At 52.7% G+C, this 15,535-nt stretch overlaps 8 protein-coding genes across 8 annotated transcripts; 4 read left to right on the top strand and 4 right to left on the bottom strand.

Annotated features, from left to right (window-relative positions):
* Positions 1-133: 133 nt before the first annotated feature.
* On the bottom strand, positions 134-1,883 carry ASPGLDRAFT_50935 (mitochondrial 54S ribosomal protein mL44). Its single transcript, XM_022547417.1, has one exon. The coding sequence runs from the start codon at positions 1,590-1,592 to the stop codon at positions 381-383; it is 1,212 nt and encodes a 403-aa protein (XP_022397652.1). The 5' UTR covers positions 1,593-1,883; the 3' UTR covers positions 134-380.
* On the top strand, positions 1,720-2,624 carry ASPGLDRAFT_807177 (uncharacterized protein). The gene is made up of 3 exons (XM_022550083.1): positions 1,720-1,968; positions 2,042-2,224; positions 2,295-2,624. The coding sequence occupies exons 1-3, from the start codon at positions 1,946-1,948 to the stop codon at positions 2,344-2,346; spliced, it is 258 nt and encodes an 85-aa protein (XP_022397651.1). The 5' UTR covers positions 1,720-1,945; the 3' UTR covers positions 2,347-2,624.
* ASPGLDRAFT_178032 (uncharacterized protein) lies at positions 2,118-3,881 on the bottom strand. The gene is made up of 3 exons (XM_022542917.1): positions 3,760-3,881; positions 3,404-3,664; positions 2,118-3,353 (listed from the first exon to the last, which is right to left on the bottom strand). The coding sequence occupies exons 1-3, from the start codon at positions 3,824-3,826 to the stop codon at positions 2,479-2,481; spliced, it is 1,203 nt and encodes a 400-aa protein (XP_022397650.1). The 5' UTR covers positions 3,827-3,881; the 3' UTR covers positions 2,118-2,478.
* A 338-nt stretch (positions 3,882-4,219) lies between these two features.
* Positions 4,220-6,004, top strand: capA (adenylate cyclase-binding protein; the record flags this gene model as incomplete). The annotated part of the gene is made up of 3 exons (XM_022541224.1): positions 4,220-4,266; positions 4,390-4,950; positions 5,008-6,004. The coding sequence occupies 3 exons, from the start codon at positions 4,220-4,222 to the stop codon at positions 6,002-6,004; spliced, it is 1,605 nt and encodes a 534-aa protein (XP_022397649.1).
* A 488-nt stretch (positions 6,005-6,492) lies between these two features.
* ASPGLDRAFT_38564 (uncharacterized protein) lies at positions 6,493-8,798 on the bottom strand (the record flags this gene model as incomplete). The annotated part of the gene is made up of 2 exons (XM_022544961.1): positions 6,493-8,436; positions 8,496-8,798. The coding sequence occupies 2 exons, from the start codon at positions 8,796-8,798 to the stop codon at positions 6,493-6,495; spliced, it is 2,247 nt and encodes a 748-aa protein (XP_022397648.1).
* Positions 8,799-9,256: 458 nt separating this feature from the next.
* ASPGLDRAFT_50928 (uncharacterized protein) lies at positions 9,257-10,326 on the top strand. Its single transcript, XM_022547416.1, has 2 exons — positions 9,257-9,596; positions 9,660-10,326. Exons 1-2 carry the CDS (start codon positions 9,461-9,463, stop codon positions 10,175-10,177), a joined length of 654 nt encoding a protein of 217 aa, XP_022397647.1. The 5' UTR covers positions 9,257-9,460; the 3' UTR covers positions 10,178-10,326.
* ASPGLDRAFT_133435 (exocyst subunit SEC5) lies at positions 10,316-13,479 on the bottom strand (the record flags this gene model as incomplete). Its single annotated transcript, XM_022541210.1, has 2 exons — positions 10,316-11,044; positions 11,098-13,479. 2 exons carry the CDS (start codon positions 13,477-13,479, stop codon positions 10,316-10,318), a joined length of 3,111 nt encoding a protein of 1,036 aa, XP_022397646.1.
* Positions 13,480-13,797: 318 nt separating this feature from the next.
* ASPGLDRAFT_84760 (isocitrate dehydrogenase (NAD(+)) IDH2) lies at positions 13,798-15,453 on the top strand (the record flags this gene model as incomplete). The annotated part of the gene is made up of 6 exons (XM_022550293.1): positions 13,798-13,978; positions 14,030-14,095; positions 14,262-14,348; positions 14,425-14,547; positions 14,606-15,325; positions 15,382-15,453. Exons 1-6 carry the CDS (start codon positions 13,889-13,891, stop codon positions 15,451-15,453), a joined length of 1,158 nt encoding a protein of 385 aa, XP_022397645.1. The 5' UTR covers positions 13,798-13,888.
* Between the last annotated feature and the right edge of the window lie 82 nt (positions 15,454-15,535).

The following is a 15,535-nucleotide window of genomic DNA, read 5'->3' as shown; positions in this document are numbered from 1 at the left end:
CTATTGGACCGGGAAAAACTTATATCTATACAGGGGTGACTGGCAAAATACATAATGTTGTGTGGTCATCCTGGAACATATTTAGACTGGGAGGTATACGTCGTAGACTAATACTGCAAACATCAATTCATTGCTAACCAGTCTATAAACTACCAAAACATCGAACTTGTACAAACGAACCACATTAACACATCAAGAGAATAGAAATAGTAGATTTACCCATACTGTACAGCTTCCTGGTCGTTTGGCAAAGTAAGAGTGACTCCGTACATAAAAAGCTTATTTGCAACCAACCGGGATCCTCTTCTTTTTCCCAAACAGAAAAGAACAAAACAGACATCAAACACGTGAAATGAAGAAAATATTTCTAGATCCCCCTCCTACACAATCACCTCACCCAGATCCACATGGACGGGCTTCCATGGTGCTGCACTTTCTTCCTCCATCGAACTGGGCACGCGCACATTCAGCGGGCTATACATGTACCATCCCTTAAGCGCCGAAACCGCTGCCCGGGATCGGGCCTCAAGCAGACTGGCGCCAGCGCCCTCGCCCAGCTTATCCTCGCCCGAGTAGATGCCAACCACGAAGACCGGGTGCCGACTCTTGCGACCAGTCTCGCTGATGATCTTCGCCACGGGGGGCTCGAAGCTCTCCCGCGCACACAACCGACTGAGATCGCGGGCCGGCTGTGAAAAGTCGAACAGTTCTGTGATGCTCAGGTGTCGCGAAAGGAAGTGTTGCTCGAAGAACCGCTTGGCCGCCGGACGGCCGGCGTGCAGGTAGATGGAGCCCATGACGGCCCGGATGAAGTTGGCACTGGCCTGTTCCGCGGTGACGCCCGCGGGAAGCGGCGTCGATTGCCCGTCGTTCTTGGTGGGGTCCTGGACCGGCTCACCGAATTCGTTGTCATACACAACCCGCGAGCTCATCGACACTCTCCATCTCCGCTGGTCGTTGGGTCGTGTCGATCCGTTCACTTGTCCCTCCTCGATCTCGGTCCCCGGGTCGATTCTTTTGAACTGCAAGAAGCCGGGGTCGACCTCGCCTCCGGGCGTGGCAGCGTGCTCCACACCCCATTCCTTGGTCATTGCCGCTAAAGTCTTAGGTCCGACGTACGCATACATCGCCGCAAATACAACCGCCATGGGAAGTCGAGGATATGTGCAGATGAGGTGCTCGGAAGTGTAGTAGGTCAAAAGGTCATGGCCCAGCGTGGCCAGCGATGCATTGTTGAAATTCGAATTCGGTTCCGCCGACGCATCCACCAACGATCGTGCAAGGGTCTCGAGGGGTAACCGTGAGGGCAGGTAAAGACGAGCGTGGAGGGCGGCCAATTTTGCCGACTCGCGTGCGGCTTCTACCGGCGGGGAGGGGAGGGTGTATTTCGACTTTTGGGAGTTGGGGGAAGGAATTGGCGACATGGGCGATTGTTCATGCGTCAATGGTTCGTTCTCGACCTGGGTCACAGGCGAAACAGTCGATTGGTACCGGAGTCCTGTGTAGAGATGGTGCTGCAGGCGGCTACTACCAGTCCGGACCCGCGGCGAAAGGACCGAACTGCTCCATCGTTGGAGCTGCAGCCTTTTCATCTGGGCGAATGTGCGAGAATTGAGCCTTAAAGAGCGGTGGGAAGTCAAGTATCAGAAGCGCAAGCAGAGAAGCCAAAGCGTGGAGGGAGCACAGTCAAATAACCCGGGCAGAAAAGCAACTTTTTTGCTTTGCTGGAGAGAGAAAATGTTCGACCGGCGCAGGTCACGGGATCCGGGCGGTCTCGTGGGAAGAGAGGGGGAACTAAACCCAATTGGGCCATGGGATCACGGGACTGAGGGACGTCGACGGCCAATTCGGCTGCAACGACTGAGCTGCCGCCCATTAATAACCTCCGCCTTATACAACATTCCCATTCCCTCTTTTCCTCTCCCAATTCCTCTATAACGCCAAAATGGGTGGTGGCGGCAAGATCCCGTGAGTTTTCCCTTTGGTTCTGCTGAGCGAAATCGTGTTGTCGGATGAAGGGCTAACGGCGTCATCTCGGAAGGTACCCCAAGGAAGTCTGGTCTCCCGCCGGAGGCTGGTACGCTCAGCCCGCGAACTGGAAAGCCAACACGGCCATCATCGGCGCTGCTGTCATCGGAATTGTTGCCGCGACCTGGAGCCTCAGCGCCGAGCGTGAGCGCCGCGACAAGATGCCCGAGCCCGGCAGATTCTTTCCCAGTCGCTAGTCAGTTACTCCGGAACCGATTCAATTTGATCACCGCCTTACTGACGAGCTCTATTTTCGTTGTATCTAGCTGGAGCAAGCAAATTATCGAACACGAGAGACAGCAGAAGAACGAGTCATAGAACAATATCCAGGGCCGGAGAATACGAAGCAAAGGGAAAATCCGTGGAAGGGATTCTATGATGAAATGGCTGGCTGTTTCTGTTTTCATAATTCATTGTGGGCTGTACGACAATAGAAAAGGCGTTCTTCTATCAGTTGGTCAATTGACCGCGCAGGTGTCTCTGGGGAGACTCCTCCAGTGTTCGATATAATCGCTCTGTGTACAGACGGACCCGTTCCGTGAATTCAGTTTTGTTCCAAAGTTCCTTAGCGTTGTCAGATGTCGCTGATAATCGAGGCACGCCAATCTGTTCCACCACGAAACTTGCTGCGACAGTAGCGAATATCAACGCGGGGAGGTAGTGATTCTGCTTTCCCCAATCTTGGGTGGATTTGCGCCAGTTCTCAGACCCCGCGAGGACGGAGTCGATAATATTGGCTGGATCTCTACCTGCACTCACCATCCCCTGGGCCAATGCCCCCAGATATGAGTTGCCAGCACCCGTTGGGTCGACCACCTTTGTAGCTCCGGACGAGCCCGGTTGGTGATATGCGGGCAACCAAATCCTCTGCGATCTAGTATATGAGTAGCTGCCATCCTTGCCTGCCCGAATGGACAAAAGTCCCTCTCCTTGAGGTCCAATGCCAGAGTCCAGAATGCGCTTCACAATGTCTCGTCCGAATTCGCTCTCTTCACTCCAACCAGGCTGACCGAACATCATTCCCAGCTCTAGTTCGTTGGGGCTCACAACATCTACGACCTTGTTCGCCGCAAAGAATTTGTCTTGCTCCTCCGGGGTACACAAGTTAGGGACCGGTTCCCAGATGAAGAATAGTCTTTTCGAGGTATCGACACCCGGGGGTGCTTTGCCCTCCTGTCGCAGTTGCTCACGCCGGTGCATAATATCTTCCACGATGGAAATGCAACGAGATGCCGAGCAAACCATGTGAACCGTCTTGGAGAATACCTGGCGTTCAAACAGCATTGAAGGTTCCAGGCGTAGTTTGGGGGTCAAGTATTCGAAATCTGTTCGTTGGTTATCAGGTGCACCTTTGCATCCGCTATGGTCTACTAACCTCTCTTCTCGTTTGGACCGTAGCCATTCCATGCTCTCGTAGTCAATCGGTTCTGGTCCTCCCGGAAGACACAATCCGTATCCCATGATTTCAGGAGATCCAGGACCTCTTGCGGGAAATCAGATCCCACGTCCACGATCCAGCTCACAGCTTGGGCGTCCTTCTTTCCGGTGACCAGACGTGCGCCCACCACAGCGAAAGAGGCCGCACCACCCAGGACGTTCTTCACATTTGGTTGGGGTCCATCGAAGTCAATGTCATCTACATGAGATGGAGATATATGGTGAGCTCTGTCCTAGAAAACACTCCCATCCATCAATTCCAGACGGAAAAGATTGGTATATATCAGAGCATACCGAGAATGAACATGCCCATAGTGACAAACTCGACCGGGGCCTGCCCAGGAGTGTTACTAGACGCCATTATCGAGCAGTGGTGTATATACAGTGAAAACACAGGGAAATGGCAGTAACTGTACAGAGGATGCAAAAGATATGAAGTGAAGAAGTGAAGCTGGTGATAAGAGTGGTAACATAAATTACCATTTTATACCGCCAACGTCATGAGGGTCCACAGTAAAGTGGGAGTCCCGCTGTACGGTACGGTAATGGTCCACCTGCGTCAGGAACGGCTCAGGAGCATCGAAGACAGACACCTTGCAACATTCTCCTATCTCTGTCCTTCTCTCTATTACTGCTCTACTATACCTGAGTCGACGCTCACTGCGACTCTCTGCTTGTTGCATCTCTTCTCCCACTCCTATCCCTCTACGAGCTTCCAAGGGTCCTCCGTCTCCTTGCTGGAGCAGCCGTCAAGATGGCAAGCGGCGGCCATATGCATAACTTAACCACCCTCGTCAAGCGGTATGCTTTACCACCCTGGACCTTGTTATAGCCTTGACGGAGTTGCGCTACGAATCCGTTGTCTTCAACCTCCCGGACTTGGTAGGCCTGTGGTTGACCATGCTGACCCGTATACTTGCACAGGCTCGAAGCCGCAACCTCCCGTCTGGAGGACATGGCCATGGCGCTTGATGACCCCAATGCTCCCAAGCCCGTTGATGACGGCGCTGCTGCAGCTGCCCAGCCCGCAGCTCCCGCGCAACCCCAACCACCAGCTCCCGCGGCACCTCCCGCAGCCCCCCAGTCACCACCGCAAATCGACGACTTCGATGCTTTGATCAAGAATGAGGTCCTGACTTTCGTGGATTTGGGAGAAAAGATTGGGGGTCTGGTCGAGGAGCAATCTAAAGCAGTTCTGCAAGCTTTCCAAGCCGAGCGGACCTTCGTCTACGTTTCGCTCAAGGCCTGCAAACCATCGCCGCAGCCTCCTGAGCTTATGACGGACCTGCACAATGCTTCTGATACCATCGACAACCTCCGCGAGGCACACCGTGATTCGCCGTATTTCAGCCACCTCAGCGCCGTTGCAGAGGGTATTGTTGCGCTGGGCTGGTTCTTCCAGCCTAAGCCCGCTGATTTCGTCAATGAGATGATCAGCGGTATTGAATACTACGGGAACAAGGTTATGAAGGAGTACAAAGACAAGTAAGAGGTTTCGAAATGGAGTAAATGGACCAATCGCTAACGGTGTTTCTCTATTAGGGACCGTACTCACGTTGAATACATTCGAGCATACTCTAAAATCTTCAAGGCACTTGCAGCGTATCTCAAGAAGCACTATGCCAATGGTTTGACCTGGAACGAAAAGGGCGGCGTCGAAGCGCAGGATGCTCTGAGACAGATCAAGGGCGACTCTTCTGCCGACACTGGCAGCGCCGTACCACCACCCCCTCCGCCGCCGGTGCCATCCCTCAATGTGCCTGGCGGTGCTCCTCCCCCGCCTCCCCCACCGGGTGCACTCCTCAATCCCGCCCCGTCAGCAGCCCCGGCCGCTGATATGACCGCTGTCTTTGACCAGTTGAACCAAGGGGATGCGATCACATCCAGTCTCCGCAAGGTCGACAAATCGCAGATGACACACAAGAACCCAGCCCTCCGGCAAGGCTCGACGGTCCCCGGAGAACGAGAGCGCCCCGGTTCCTCAGACAGCGTGTCTCGCGCCCGGTCCCCCATGCCAAGCAAGAAGCCCAAGCCGGAGAGCATGCGCGGCCGCAAGCCCCCGCGCAAGGACTTCGAAGGCAACAAGTGGTTCATCGAGAACTATGACAACCCAGGCGAGATCATCGATATCCCCGCGGCGCAGAACCACTCCATCCTCATCTCCCGGTGTAACAAGACCATCATCAAGATCAACAACAAGGCAAACGCCATCTCCATCGACAACTGCACCGGCCTGTCTGTCATCGTCGACTCGCTGGTCAGCAGTCTGGACGTCATCAAGTCGCCCAAATTCGCTCTCCAGATCGACGGTATCGTCCCTACTCTTCTGTTTGACCAGGTTGACGGTGCGACTGTCTATCTGAGCCAGCAGAGCTTGGGCACGGAGGTGTTCTCGAGCAATAGCACGGCTGTTAACATCATGCTTCCGCCAAAGGAGGGGTCTGATGAAGATACCAAGGAGTGTCCTCTTCCGGAGCAGATTAAGACGTACGTTAAGGACGGCAAGATCGTTAACGAGATTGTCGAGTATGCTGGTTAAATGCGTTGTGGGGGGTTGTATAGGGTAAAATGTGTAGATAGTTTTAGGAATCCATTGATTGTATTTTCACTAATATCGAGAACCAACACCTATCCATGTACACCCAAAAAGCCAAAACCGGATGCCGTCCAAGTCAAGAAACGAGTGTAAGTAATAGAAACCTCGTCCAAGCATGAAAGACAAAAGTTATATGCATGTTTCACTTCACTATAAAACGAACGAAAAAGAATGGGGTATATTGCCTATTCTGTGCGCCTTGTCTAGTCTGTAAACGCCCCCAAGAAAGAAAAGAAAAGGGAAAAAAAAAAAAAGAAGCAGATCCAATGCTTCAATGAGGGAGATGGTGAGCCTGCGCCTGTTTCAAAGGTCCTGTATGTTAGTCAACGCCAACGCCATTGCGTATATAATGGAATGAAGAAGAAAAGCAAGGTCTGTACTCGGGATATAGGTATAAAACATCACTGTCGTTGTGGTTTTGAAGATCCTGTTCAGTTGATATACCGCGTGTCATGTTTCTGGACATCCAGCCCGCGTAATCTCTTGGCTAGCAGGCTCTCTCCAACCTCAGAGCCAGTGGGCAAAAACGGATAGCCACCGTATCCAGTATCTCCCCTGCTGAGTTTGTTATACATCCCGGCTTCAGTATGCGGTCCAGGTCCAGCTAATTCGGAACCGGGAGAGGTAAGTGGAGTTTCTCTTAGAGACGGAATAGGCTGGAACGGATGCCGCGCAGGCACGGGATCGAGTTCTTTTACTCCCTGAATATCATTGGGTATCGTACCTTGGCCTGCTGCATTCCGTCTGTAATCCGTCTTCTCTGAGGCAGACTTCGTGCCAGGATCCCGAGCGGGTTTATAGGGTGTGTACTTTGGATCAGGATGTTGGGTTTCATTTCGCAGCTTCTCCTTTCCATCTGGCACTCGATTGGCGAAGACAACGCGGATGCTCGAGTGGAGATAGAAACGGCCTTTGGACGGGCAGCAGATGTTCAAGTGGACCAGGTATCGCAGGATAGGTTTATCCTTGGGATCCTCTGATACACTCAATGATGCCTCTGGGCGATCAGTGCCGTAATTCTTGCGCGCACTGAGGGGCATGTCAATTATGGGACCTGCTGAATAGCTTCTCTGCCGGATAAATGTCTTCGTACCCGGTTCCATATCGCCCAGATCATACGGAACGAGGAACAGCTTGACGGCTGTCTTATTCGGGTTCTTGATCATGATTTGAAGCTGTCCTTGTTGCGGGATTCTATAACACCCACCGGGTGGACACTTTGGTGAGTCTGCCCTTCTGTTCTTCTTCTCTCGCCGGCGCAGTATGTCTTGGTTGCTATGTTTATGCGCAGCTGCATCGTCGACAACAGAATCGTTGTTCTTTCCTGCTGGACTTTGATGTCGTCTGCGACGCTTGTTGGTAGTTGGATCGTCTTTCGGAAGTGAATTCTCCAAATCGATGTGACCAACATAAGGACTTGGGTTATCATCCGAGATAGACCGCCCAGAACCCGACGTAGGATAACTGTAGAACACCGCGGGGAACGGTATCGACACATGCGGCGGACATTTGAGATTTGACTTGCATTTACTTTTCCCCAGGACACCAATTTGCGCTGTGAAATCTAGAGGCTTCGAAGGATTCATCGACATCCGCCCGCGGAGTATAGACTCTTCGTATGATCCGACCATCGGAGCATGTCCCTTCAAAGGTACGTCAAAAGATGGCCTGCTGGCCCGCTGCGCAGGGGCCTGGATTGAAGAAGCAAGTTGAAGACTGTATCCGGACGTCAATGTCCGTCGGGGCGAGCTGGGCTGGTATGGATGTGCTTCCTCGCGTTGCTGATGGACGTCAAAAGCGCCAAAGTTGATTTGGTCTGTAGGCGACGACTGCAGATACCGGAAAGTCTCTGGGGGTAAAGTGCGACGACGGTTGGCTTTCTCTTGCGACTCCGAGATCTCCACGGCATCAACCTTGGGAGAAAAGTCTAGGTCTGTGTTATTCGCTTGGTGCACCAGAGGACTGGTTGGAGCCTTCAGAACGTAGCTCGATCCAAACGAAGGTGCCCGCGACCTATTTACCGGACCTCTCGGCTCCGGATCATGCGTGGGGGTGCGCAGTGACAGCGACGAGGAGAATACTGGGGCGTTGAACCAAGGAGTGGTGGGAGACGATCCAAGCAGAGAGATATTGGAAGGGCCATGTTCATGTTCAGTATAAAGAGACTGTAGTTGTCCCTTTATCTGTTGTCCACCACCTCCCTCCCTGAAATCACCGGAATGTAACGCTGAACGAGGCCTCTCGATACTAGTTGGCGATGCTAGTTCTTGGGATTCAATTTCTTGTCGCTCACTACCGGTATTCCGGTCAAAACTGTCTATATGTGAGTGTTCGCATTGCATATCATGTATCGAGTAATCACTTGAGTTGTCCGCCTATTGTCCGGTTAGAGAAATACTAGACTATATTAGAAAAATATGACGCTTAGACATACCAGACGACCCTGCATCCAAGCCGACGACTCAGACCTCTTAAGGTACTGTATCAACTCCCCGCGATCACTGGTATGTAACTTGTGGAGCTGAGGACCCGGGACTCGGGAGTAACCAAAGTCCCTGACTTCCGGATCCGAGGATTCGCGTTCAAGATCTCCGTATCCAAAACCGTTCTTCCATGATGGTTCATGATCCCACGGCCTATTCTCTCTATCCTGGTGGTGCTGGTGGTCATGGGGCCGGCGGCCATCGGACCATAGGTCGTAGAAGCGCTGACGATCCGGATCTTGAAAAATGGGCATGTTTGCAACGAAAATTGCAGACTATGAGACGGGGTTTGAAATATTGAGCATCGCAAGGTGCCTAAAAGGTGGCCAGCACGGTATATAACGAGCAAAAAATGACGAGAGAGGCGAGGTTGTCAGGCCGAAGTGGCGGGCAGTATGCGTTGTATGGCGGCAGTTATACGTAGTGATGCGCTGATGGCGGGGGACGAGATGCAATCAAGAGAACTGCTTATGACAAGGTGACAGATGCAAGCACAAGAGCGACGCTGAATACACAGATTTATATGGTATAATTAGAGAGAAAAAGTGAGAGAGAGGAAGAAGAGAAGTTGGAAGAGAGACTGACTCGGAACGGCAGAAACGGAATGGGATGATGAATCATCGCCTGATAATTAAGGCCTGCGCACTATTGGCTACTATATAGCTCAGCGTCACTCAGGAATGCAAATCAAACGACTATTCGGGCGGTATATCGCTCTTAACCACTCGAATATGAAGCAAAGAAGCATAATTAACTATATCAATCCTGACTGATAGTAGGCGCATACTTCTTTCCCCTCCGCTTATCGCGCCGTTGGACCCCCGACTCACCGCCTTGCAAAAAATCGAGATCAAAAACCGTTAGGACTTTCTTGACAAACACTCGATAAGCACAATTATTGCAATTCATATTCATAATGTCGGCCAAGCGTTCGCGCGATACAGAAGATCGTCCAGGGGGCTCTGCGACAACCGAACCCCCAGTCAAGAAGAACAAGAAGGGTTTTTCTGTCGCGCCTGATAACCTCCCCGATGGCACATATCGCCGGAAAGGTAGACATCCCAAAGAAGAAAGATTACAGAGATGAATGAGCTTGGATGCTGACAGCTTGGCAGCCCAAAAAATCAAAGCCGACCTAATCCAAAAAGCCAAAGTTAAAAAAGCCTACGCCAAAGTAAAATCCCAAGAAGAAGCGCCAACCAAACCCTCCGTCTACGAACTCGAAGAACAGCGCCAACGCGAAGAAAATGAGCGGCGACAAAACGAACATGCCGATCCCAACGAGCCCCAAGAGGCTGAAGGCGCTGGCATGGAGCTTCACCCAGACCGAGTGGCTATGCTGAATGAACCACAACCCGAACCCGCACCTGAACGGAAACCTAGGCCGGAGCGTGCGCAGAACCGTCGCGAGGGTGGCAGAAACAAGAAGGGAAAGCGTACTGCTTTTGACAAGGAGTTGGAGATTGCGCGGAAGCGCCAAGAGGAGGCTGAGAGAAGAAGGGAACAAAGAGAGTTTAGGCAGAAGGATCGCGATGCCATGGCGAAGGCTAAACGGCCGGATCAGAATGGGAAGAAAAGGTTGGGGAGGGAGAGTACGGTGCTGCTTAGTCGTGTTCAACGGATGGTTGGTTAGACCTAGATGGTCTTGTGGCAGTGTGCATTGAAAAGTGTCGGATTAAAAGTGATACCCAGCGTTAATATGATCTGGTTTTGATTTATATGGATACAGTTTGTGAATAAATGCAAATGCTATTCAAAATTAAGTGACTAATTACTGAGGTGACTTCAGCCCTGTCCCAGTCCTGGGCTTCCGGAAGCAGGCAAACTCTCCCTTTGTCCTATCACGTAGATTCCTCAAAACTCCCCTCATCTCCCCAAGCTCCGCCTGAAGCTTGGCGCGCGCTTCATGCGTAGTCCGCTGGTCCAATTCCACATAGATCTGGCTTTGCACCGTAGACGACTCGTCCGTGGAATACTGTGAGAGGGTTTGCGCAATGAACTCCGTGTCCAGAGTGGCTTGCATCAGCGCCGCAAGCGTGTACTCCGATCGTGCACCAAATGAGGATAGCAGCAACGAAGATAACTTGGATAGGAGGTAGGTAAGAATGGTTTTCATCAGTGGAGATGGGACGCCAGAGGATGACCGACTCGAGGCTGAGAGGGAGGTGGACGGGATGGTGGTTGAGATTTCGGTGTGGACAAGGACCAAGGCTAGCATTGTGTTGTATACGTAGGGCCGGACTTGATCGGGCCGGTTGGTGGATGGTTCCCAGTCTGGGGCAGTAATGCCGTTGAAGATCGTGGATTTCAGTGTCTCGACGGTTGGGTTGGTGTAAGATTGGAAGAGGCGGTCATCAATCTGGTGGAGTGCATCTCGAATGGTCTTGGCTTCGTCGGTTAATTTGACGGAGAAGGATGTTTCGAAGTTCGAGATGAGCTGTGGTACTAGAACGGCCTGGAGTTCCTTGATATTGGAGAGCGTGAGTAGTATGCGCACGTTCTGTAATGGTCAGCCACGATTCGCGCAACAATGAAAAAGGAATGGTAACTTACCCTGTTCCCAGCATCCACAGCATCTGCCGCAAGCACAGACGATGCAACATCTGGTCCGTTGACCGATGTCGCATGTCCAACGAGAACCCACTCGTTGTCCTCTTCTGGCGCCGCAGGATGCTCCGCATTTTCCACCAGCCCGCTGAGCGCCTTGTACACGCTCGACACAAACTGCATGCGCACCATCTGGAGAAGTTTGGCCGGAGGTTGCGTGACAACTTCCACCTGAAGAGGCTTGGCCATGGCCTCTGGAATGTACAAGATCTTCTGCATCCCGCCAAGGATCGCACTTTCATATGCAACGAACAGCCCCGGCATCTTGGTCAAGTCTCGCTTCTCGGGATCTCGTGTCCAATCCTCCAGCATCTTGCAGGTCTCCGCATCCTTACCCCAGGCGGCACATACGACGCGGACCGATCGCTCACGAGCAGTACTCACAAGCGACTTGAGAAGATCGGGGGTGTTACCGCTGTGGGCCACGGGGCCCAATGCAGCCATCTCGCCAGCTGCCATACCGATTATGGCCAGGAACTTGTCGAGATAGTGTATGCCACTGAGTGAGTTTGAGAAAGGCGGCCAGAAGGCGAAGTCTTCCCAATGCTCCCCCCGTTTGGGAATCGGGAAAGGCATATTTTTGGGGTCGAGTTTGAAACGAGATTCGGTGGGTGTGACCCCAAAGCTCGGGGTGCTTGGGCTGGGTGGTGATATTGGAGTTGCGAGAATCGAGAGATCATCCGTTGGGGGGGAAGCAAACAGCGCCAACACGCTCTCGCGGATCAGATTGATCAACTCAACCACACCATTCTCCAGAGTCAACGCCTCCTCCGAAGAAAGCCGATGATGTTTACGACTCTCCCCTTCGAATCCAACCGGAAGCATCCTTTGCTTGCTGCCATCAATAAACGATTGTGCGGCTTCCCAGAAATCCAGCACTTCACCCAAAACTCCTCCATGGGGAGACAATAATCTGTTCAGGTAAGTATGGATGCACTCCCAGAGCTCAGTAACTTGATCCGTATCTAGCATTGCTTGCGCATCGAGTGAGCCCTCGCGAGGGGCTAGTCGAAGGTACGATGCCACTTGTTGTGGGGACGGGATCTCACCACTGGCCAGTCTGCGCCGGAGGATCTCGAGTTCGACCTTGCAACGTTCACAGAACGATGTAATCTTGGTCTTGAGGAAGTCATAGCGGTTGACGAGCCATATCCAGATTGGATTGTCCTCAACGCCCAGTTCCAGCAAGGCCCCGATCAATTCCATGTGTTCCTCGACTGGGCCAGATGCTGTGGCCGTCGTGGATGTTGTGGGTGCATCACCCAGACGCCTCCAGAGATCACGCGTAAATGCTTGGATTTGCTGATCCACATCCATCCACATTCGACCCATGGCCAAAATCGTATGCGTTTCCTCGTCGGTCAACGACCGGCCATCGCTGCTAGCCATGCCTGCAATATTCCTAGCATTGTTGGCTAGTGTCCTCGCATTCGTGTATAGCTCAAAAACTGATTCGTAATCCCTTTGCTTGATCGCCTTGGAAAGCTGTCCGCCAATTTCGTAGACATCCCGATGCCTCTCCATTGTGTCGACCACAGATTTCAGTACCTGTTCTCTCTCACGACCCCCAAGGGCTGGGCCCCATACTTCCTCCGCCTTCACAGAAGCTTCCACCAGGGGAGCACGGATTCCTTTCATACCGTATTCACTCTCCTTGGTCAAAGCATTTTTACTACTCTCCAACATCGTTGGCGCGGGGGAATCGCCGCGCATCATTAACGAGCTGCTCCTAAAATGTGCCGACCGGCGACGAATCTGGGCCAAAGGAACGTCATCCTGTGGTGGTGCGCCCTGATTTCTCATTTCTGTGTAGACGCTATCAATGGTCGCCTTGGCGCGGACGAAACGCTCGAAGTTGGCCTCAACCAGCACCTTCAGCGAGGCGGACTTTTGGTCAATGGATCGCGACAGGTAGCCTAATCCATCGAGGAGCGATTGGATTGAGTCATTCGAATGAGCCTGGGAGAGGAAAAGCGCTGGCGAGAACGACGTTGACGAGAGGAGGAACCTGTTTCGTAACCGGGTCTCTTCATCCAAGGGCAGCCCCCTCTTCTTGAGAACCTTCAGAACGCTATCCCCAGAGCCTAGAGGATCAGGTTCATCCTTCTGAGCCAGACTGTCCTTCCCATTACCCCCTCTTTGTGACCCCAGATTCTTCCGTTGGCTCCCACTGCGCTCCAAAGCAAAGTATCGGGACTTGTGCGACCGCGCCCCGTCACCGCGTAGACTCTCCGTGTCGGATTCATCGCTCTCGTCGAGTTCTGCCGGCCATGTCTCTGGAAATTCTGACGGTAGACCGTAATGGTTTGCGATATCGGTATCGTTCATGGTCTCGAGGGGTGGTAGGCGAGTTAAGGGAGGGGACAGGTAGACCGATAGGACGGCGCACGCACGATCAAGCTAGACAGATCTCATGCAGACATCTGCAGCTGCAAGGATGTGAACAAGCAGTGTTGAGTCCGTTTGTGTATATGTACCCCAGTATACAAAAAAGTATGCAATTGTACCCCGTAGTAGGCGTATGTTATCAGATCAACCGACTCGGCCCAAAGCGGTATTCTGCCCGGTCGGATCGGGCGGCGCTGCCGAGACGTTGACGATGGACTGACTGAGGCTTTTCTCTCCCGCGCACAACTTCCCTTCTTCCTCCTCTTCCCCTCTCCCCTTTCAACCCTCCACTCTCACTTTCTTCTTTAATAGATTTATCCTCCGGTAGCGATCCCCGGGTTCTGCCACCATGATCTCTGCTAGAACCTTCATTGCCCCCGCGCGTCAGTGCTTGCGGACAACACGGGTGTCCCCCAGCTTTGCGTCGCCGGTTTCGCAGGTATTTAGCCCTCCTGGTCTGGTGGACTATACAAGCTAACTATGGCCTTAGTTCCGTCGCTACGCCTCTGCTGCCGATGAGCGGGTTGCCAAGTTCAAGGGTCAGAAGGGTGCTGATGTATGTGCCGCCGTTAAAATATTTTCTTTTTCTCCCACCCCGTTTCGCCTTATATCGGAGGATGTTTCCACTACGGTCGACAAGGCATTGGTGCCTCGAATCGAGTCGCAACGATACGGATAGAATACGAGTGAGAATGGAAAGTCTGACAGAATTGTTTCGATAGGGAAAATACACCGTGACCATGATCGAGGGTGACGGTATCGGTCCTGAAATCGCTCAGTCCGTCAAGGACATCTTCTCCGCCGCAAATGTAAACCCCGCCCCGAGCCTTCGAGCTATCTGATAACAACAAATGGGAGAAGAATGATGGCTAAGTTGGATAATAGGCCCCCGTCAAGTGGGAGCCCGTCGACGTCACTCCCATCCTCAAGGACGGCAAGACCGCAATTCCCGATGATGCTATCGAGAGTGTTAGGCGCAACTACGTCGCGCTTAAGGGTCCTCTCGCTGTAGGTTATTTCTCGACTCGACAATGGATTCGCATATACTCATACGAAACGCTTTTAGACTCCCGTTGGAAAGGGTCACGTCTCTCTCAACCTTACTCTCCGTCGTACCTTCAACCTCTTCGCCAACGTCCGTCCTTGCCGCTCGGTTGCTGGCTACAAGACCCCCTACGACAACGTCGACACTGTCCTGATCCGTGAGAACACTGAGGGTGAATACTCTGGTATCGAGCACGTTGTCGTCGACGGTGTCGTCCAGAGCATCAAGCTTATCACCAAGGAGGCTTCCGAGCGTGTGCTCCGTTTCGCCTTCCAGTACGCCCGCTCCATCAACAAGAAGAAGGTCCGCGTGGTGCACAAGGCCACCATCATGAAGATGTCTGACGGTCTCTTCCTCAACCTCGCCCGCGACATCGCCAAGGAGTTCCCCGACGTTGAGTTCGACGCTGAGCTGCTGGACAACTCGTGCTTGAAGATCGTTACCGACCCTACCCCCTACAACGACAAGGTCCTTGTCATGCCCAACCTGTACGGTGACATTCTGTCCGACATGTGCGCCGGTCTCATCGGTGGTCTCGGTCTCACCCCCTCCGGTAACATTGGCGACGAGTGCTCGATCTTCGAGGCCGTCCACGGTTCCGCCCCCGACATTGCTGGCAAGGGTCTTGCCAACCCCACTGCTCTGCTTCTGAGCAGTATCATGATGCTTCAGCACATGGGTCTGACCGACCACGCTGCCCGTATCCAGAAGGCCACTTTCGACACTCTTTCTGAGGGCAAGGTGAGTTCTATCCGATGCAATTGATACTCCCACAAATTGATACTAACGCTATACAGGCCCTCACTGGAGACCTTGGCGGTAAGGCCAAGACTGCTGAGTACGCTGAGGCTATCATGAAGCGTCTCTAAGCGGTTTCTGTCACTTTGATTGTACTATTCCCCCTTGTTACTCTCTATAACCCGCGAACGACCTAGGTATAGTATCTACATG

The sequence above is a fragment of the Aspergillus glaucus genome, assembly GCF_001890805.1.
Source record: "Aspergillus glaucus CBS 516.65 unplaced genomic scaffold ASPGLscaffold_21, whole genome shotgun sequence".
Taxonomy (NCBI): Eukaryota; Fungi; Ascomycota; class Eurotiomycetes; order Eurotiales; family Aspergillaceae; genus Aspergillus; species Aspergillus glaucus.
The sequence above is the reverse complement of the archived record's forward strand: the minus strand, read 5'-3'. Positions and strand labels throughout refer to the sequence as shown.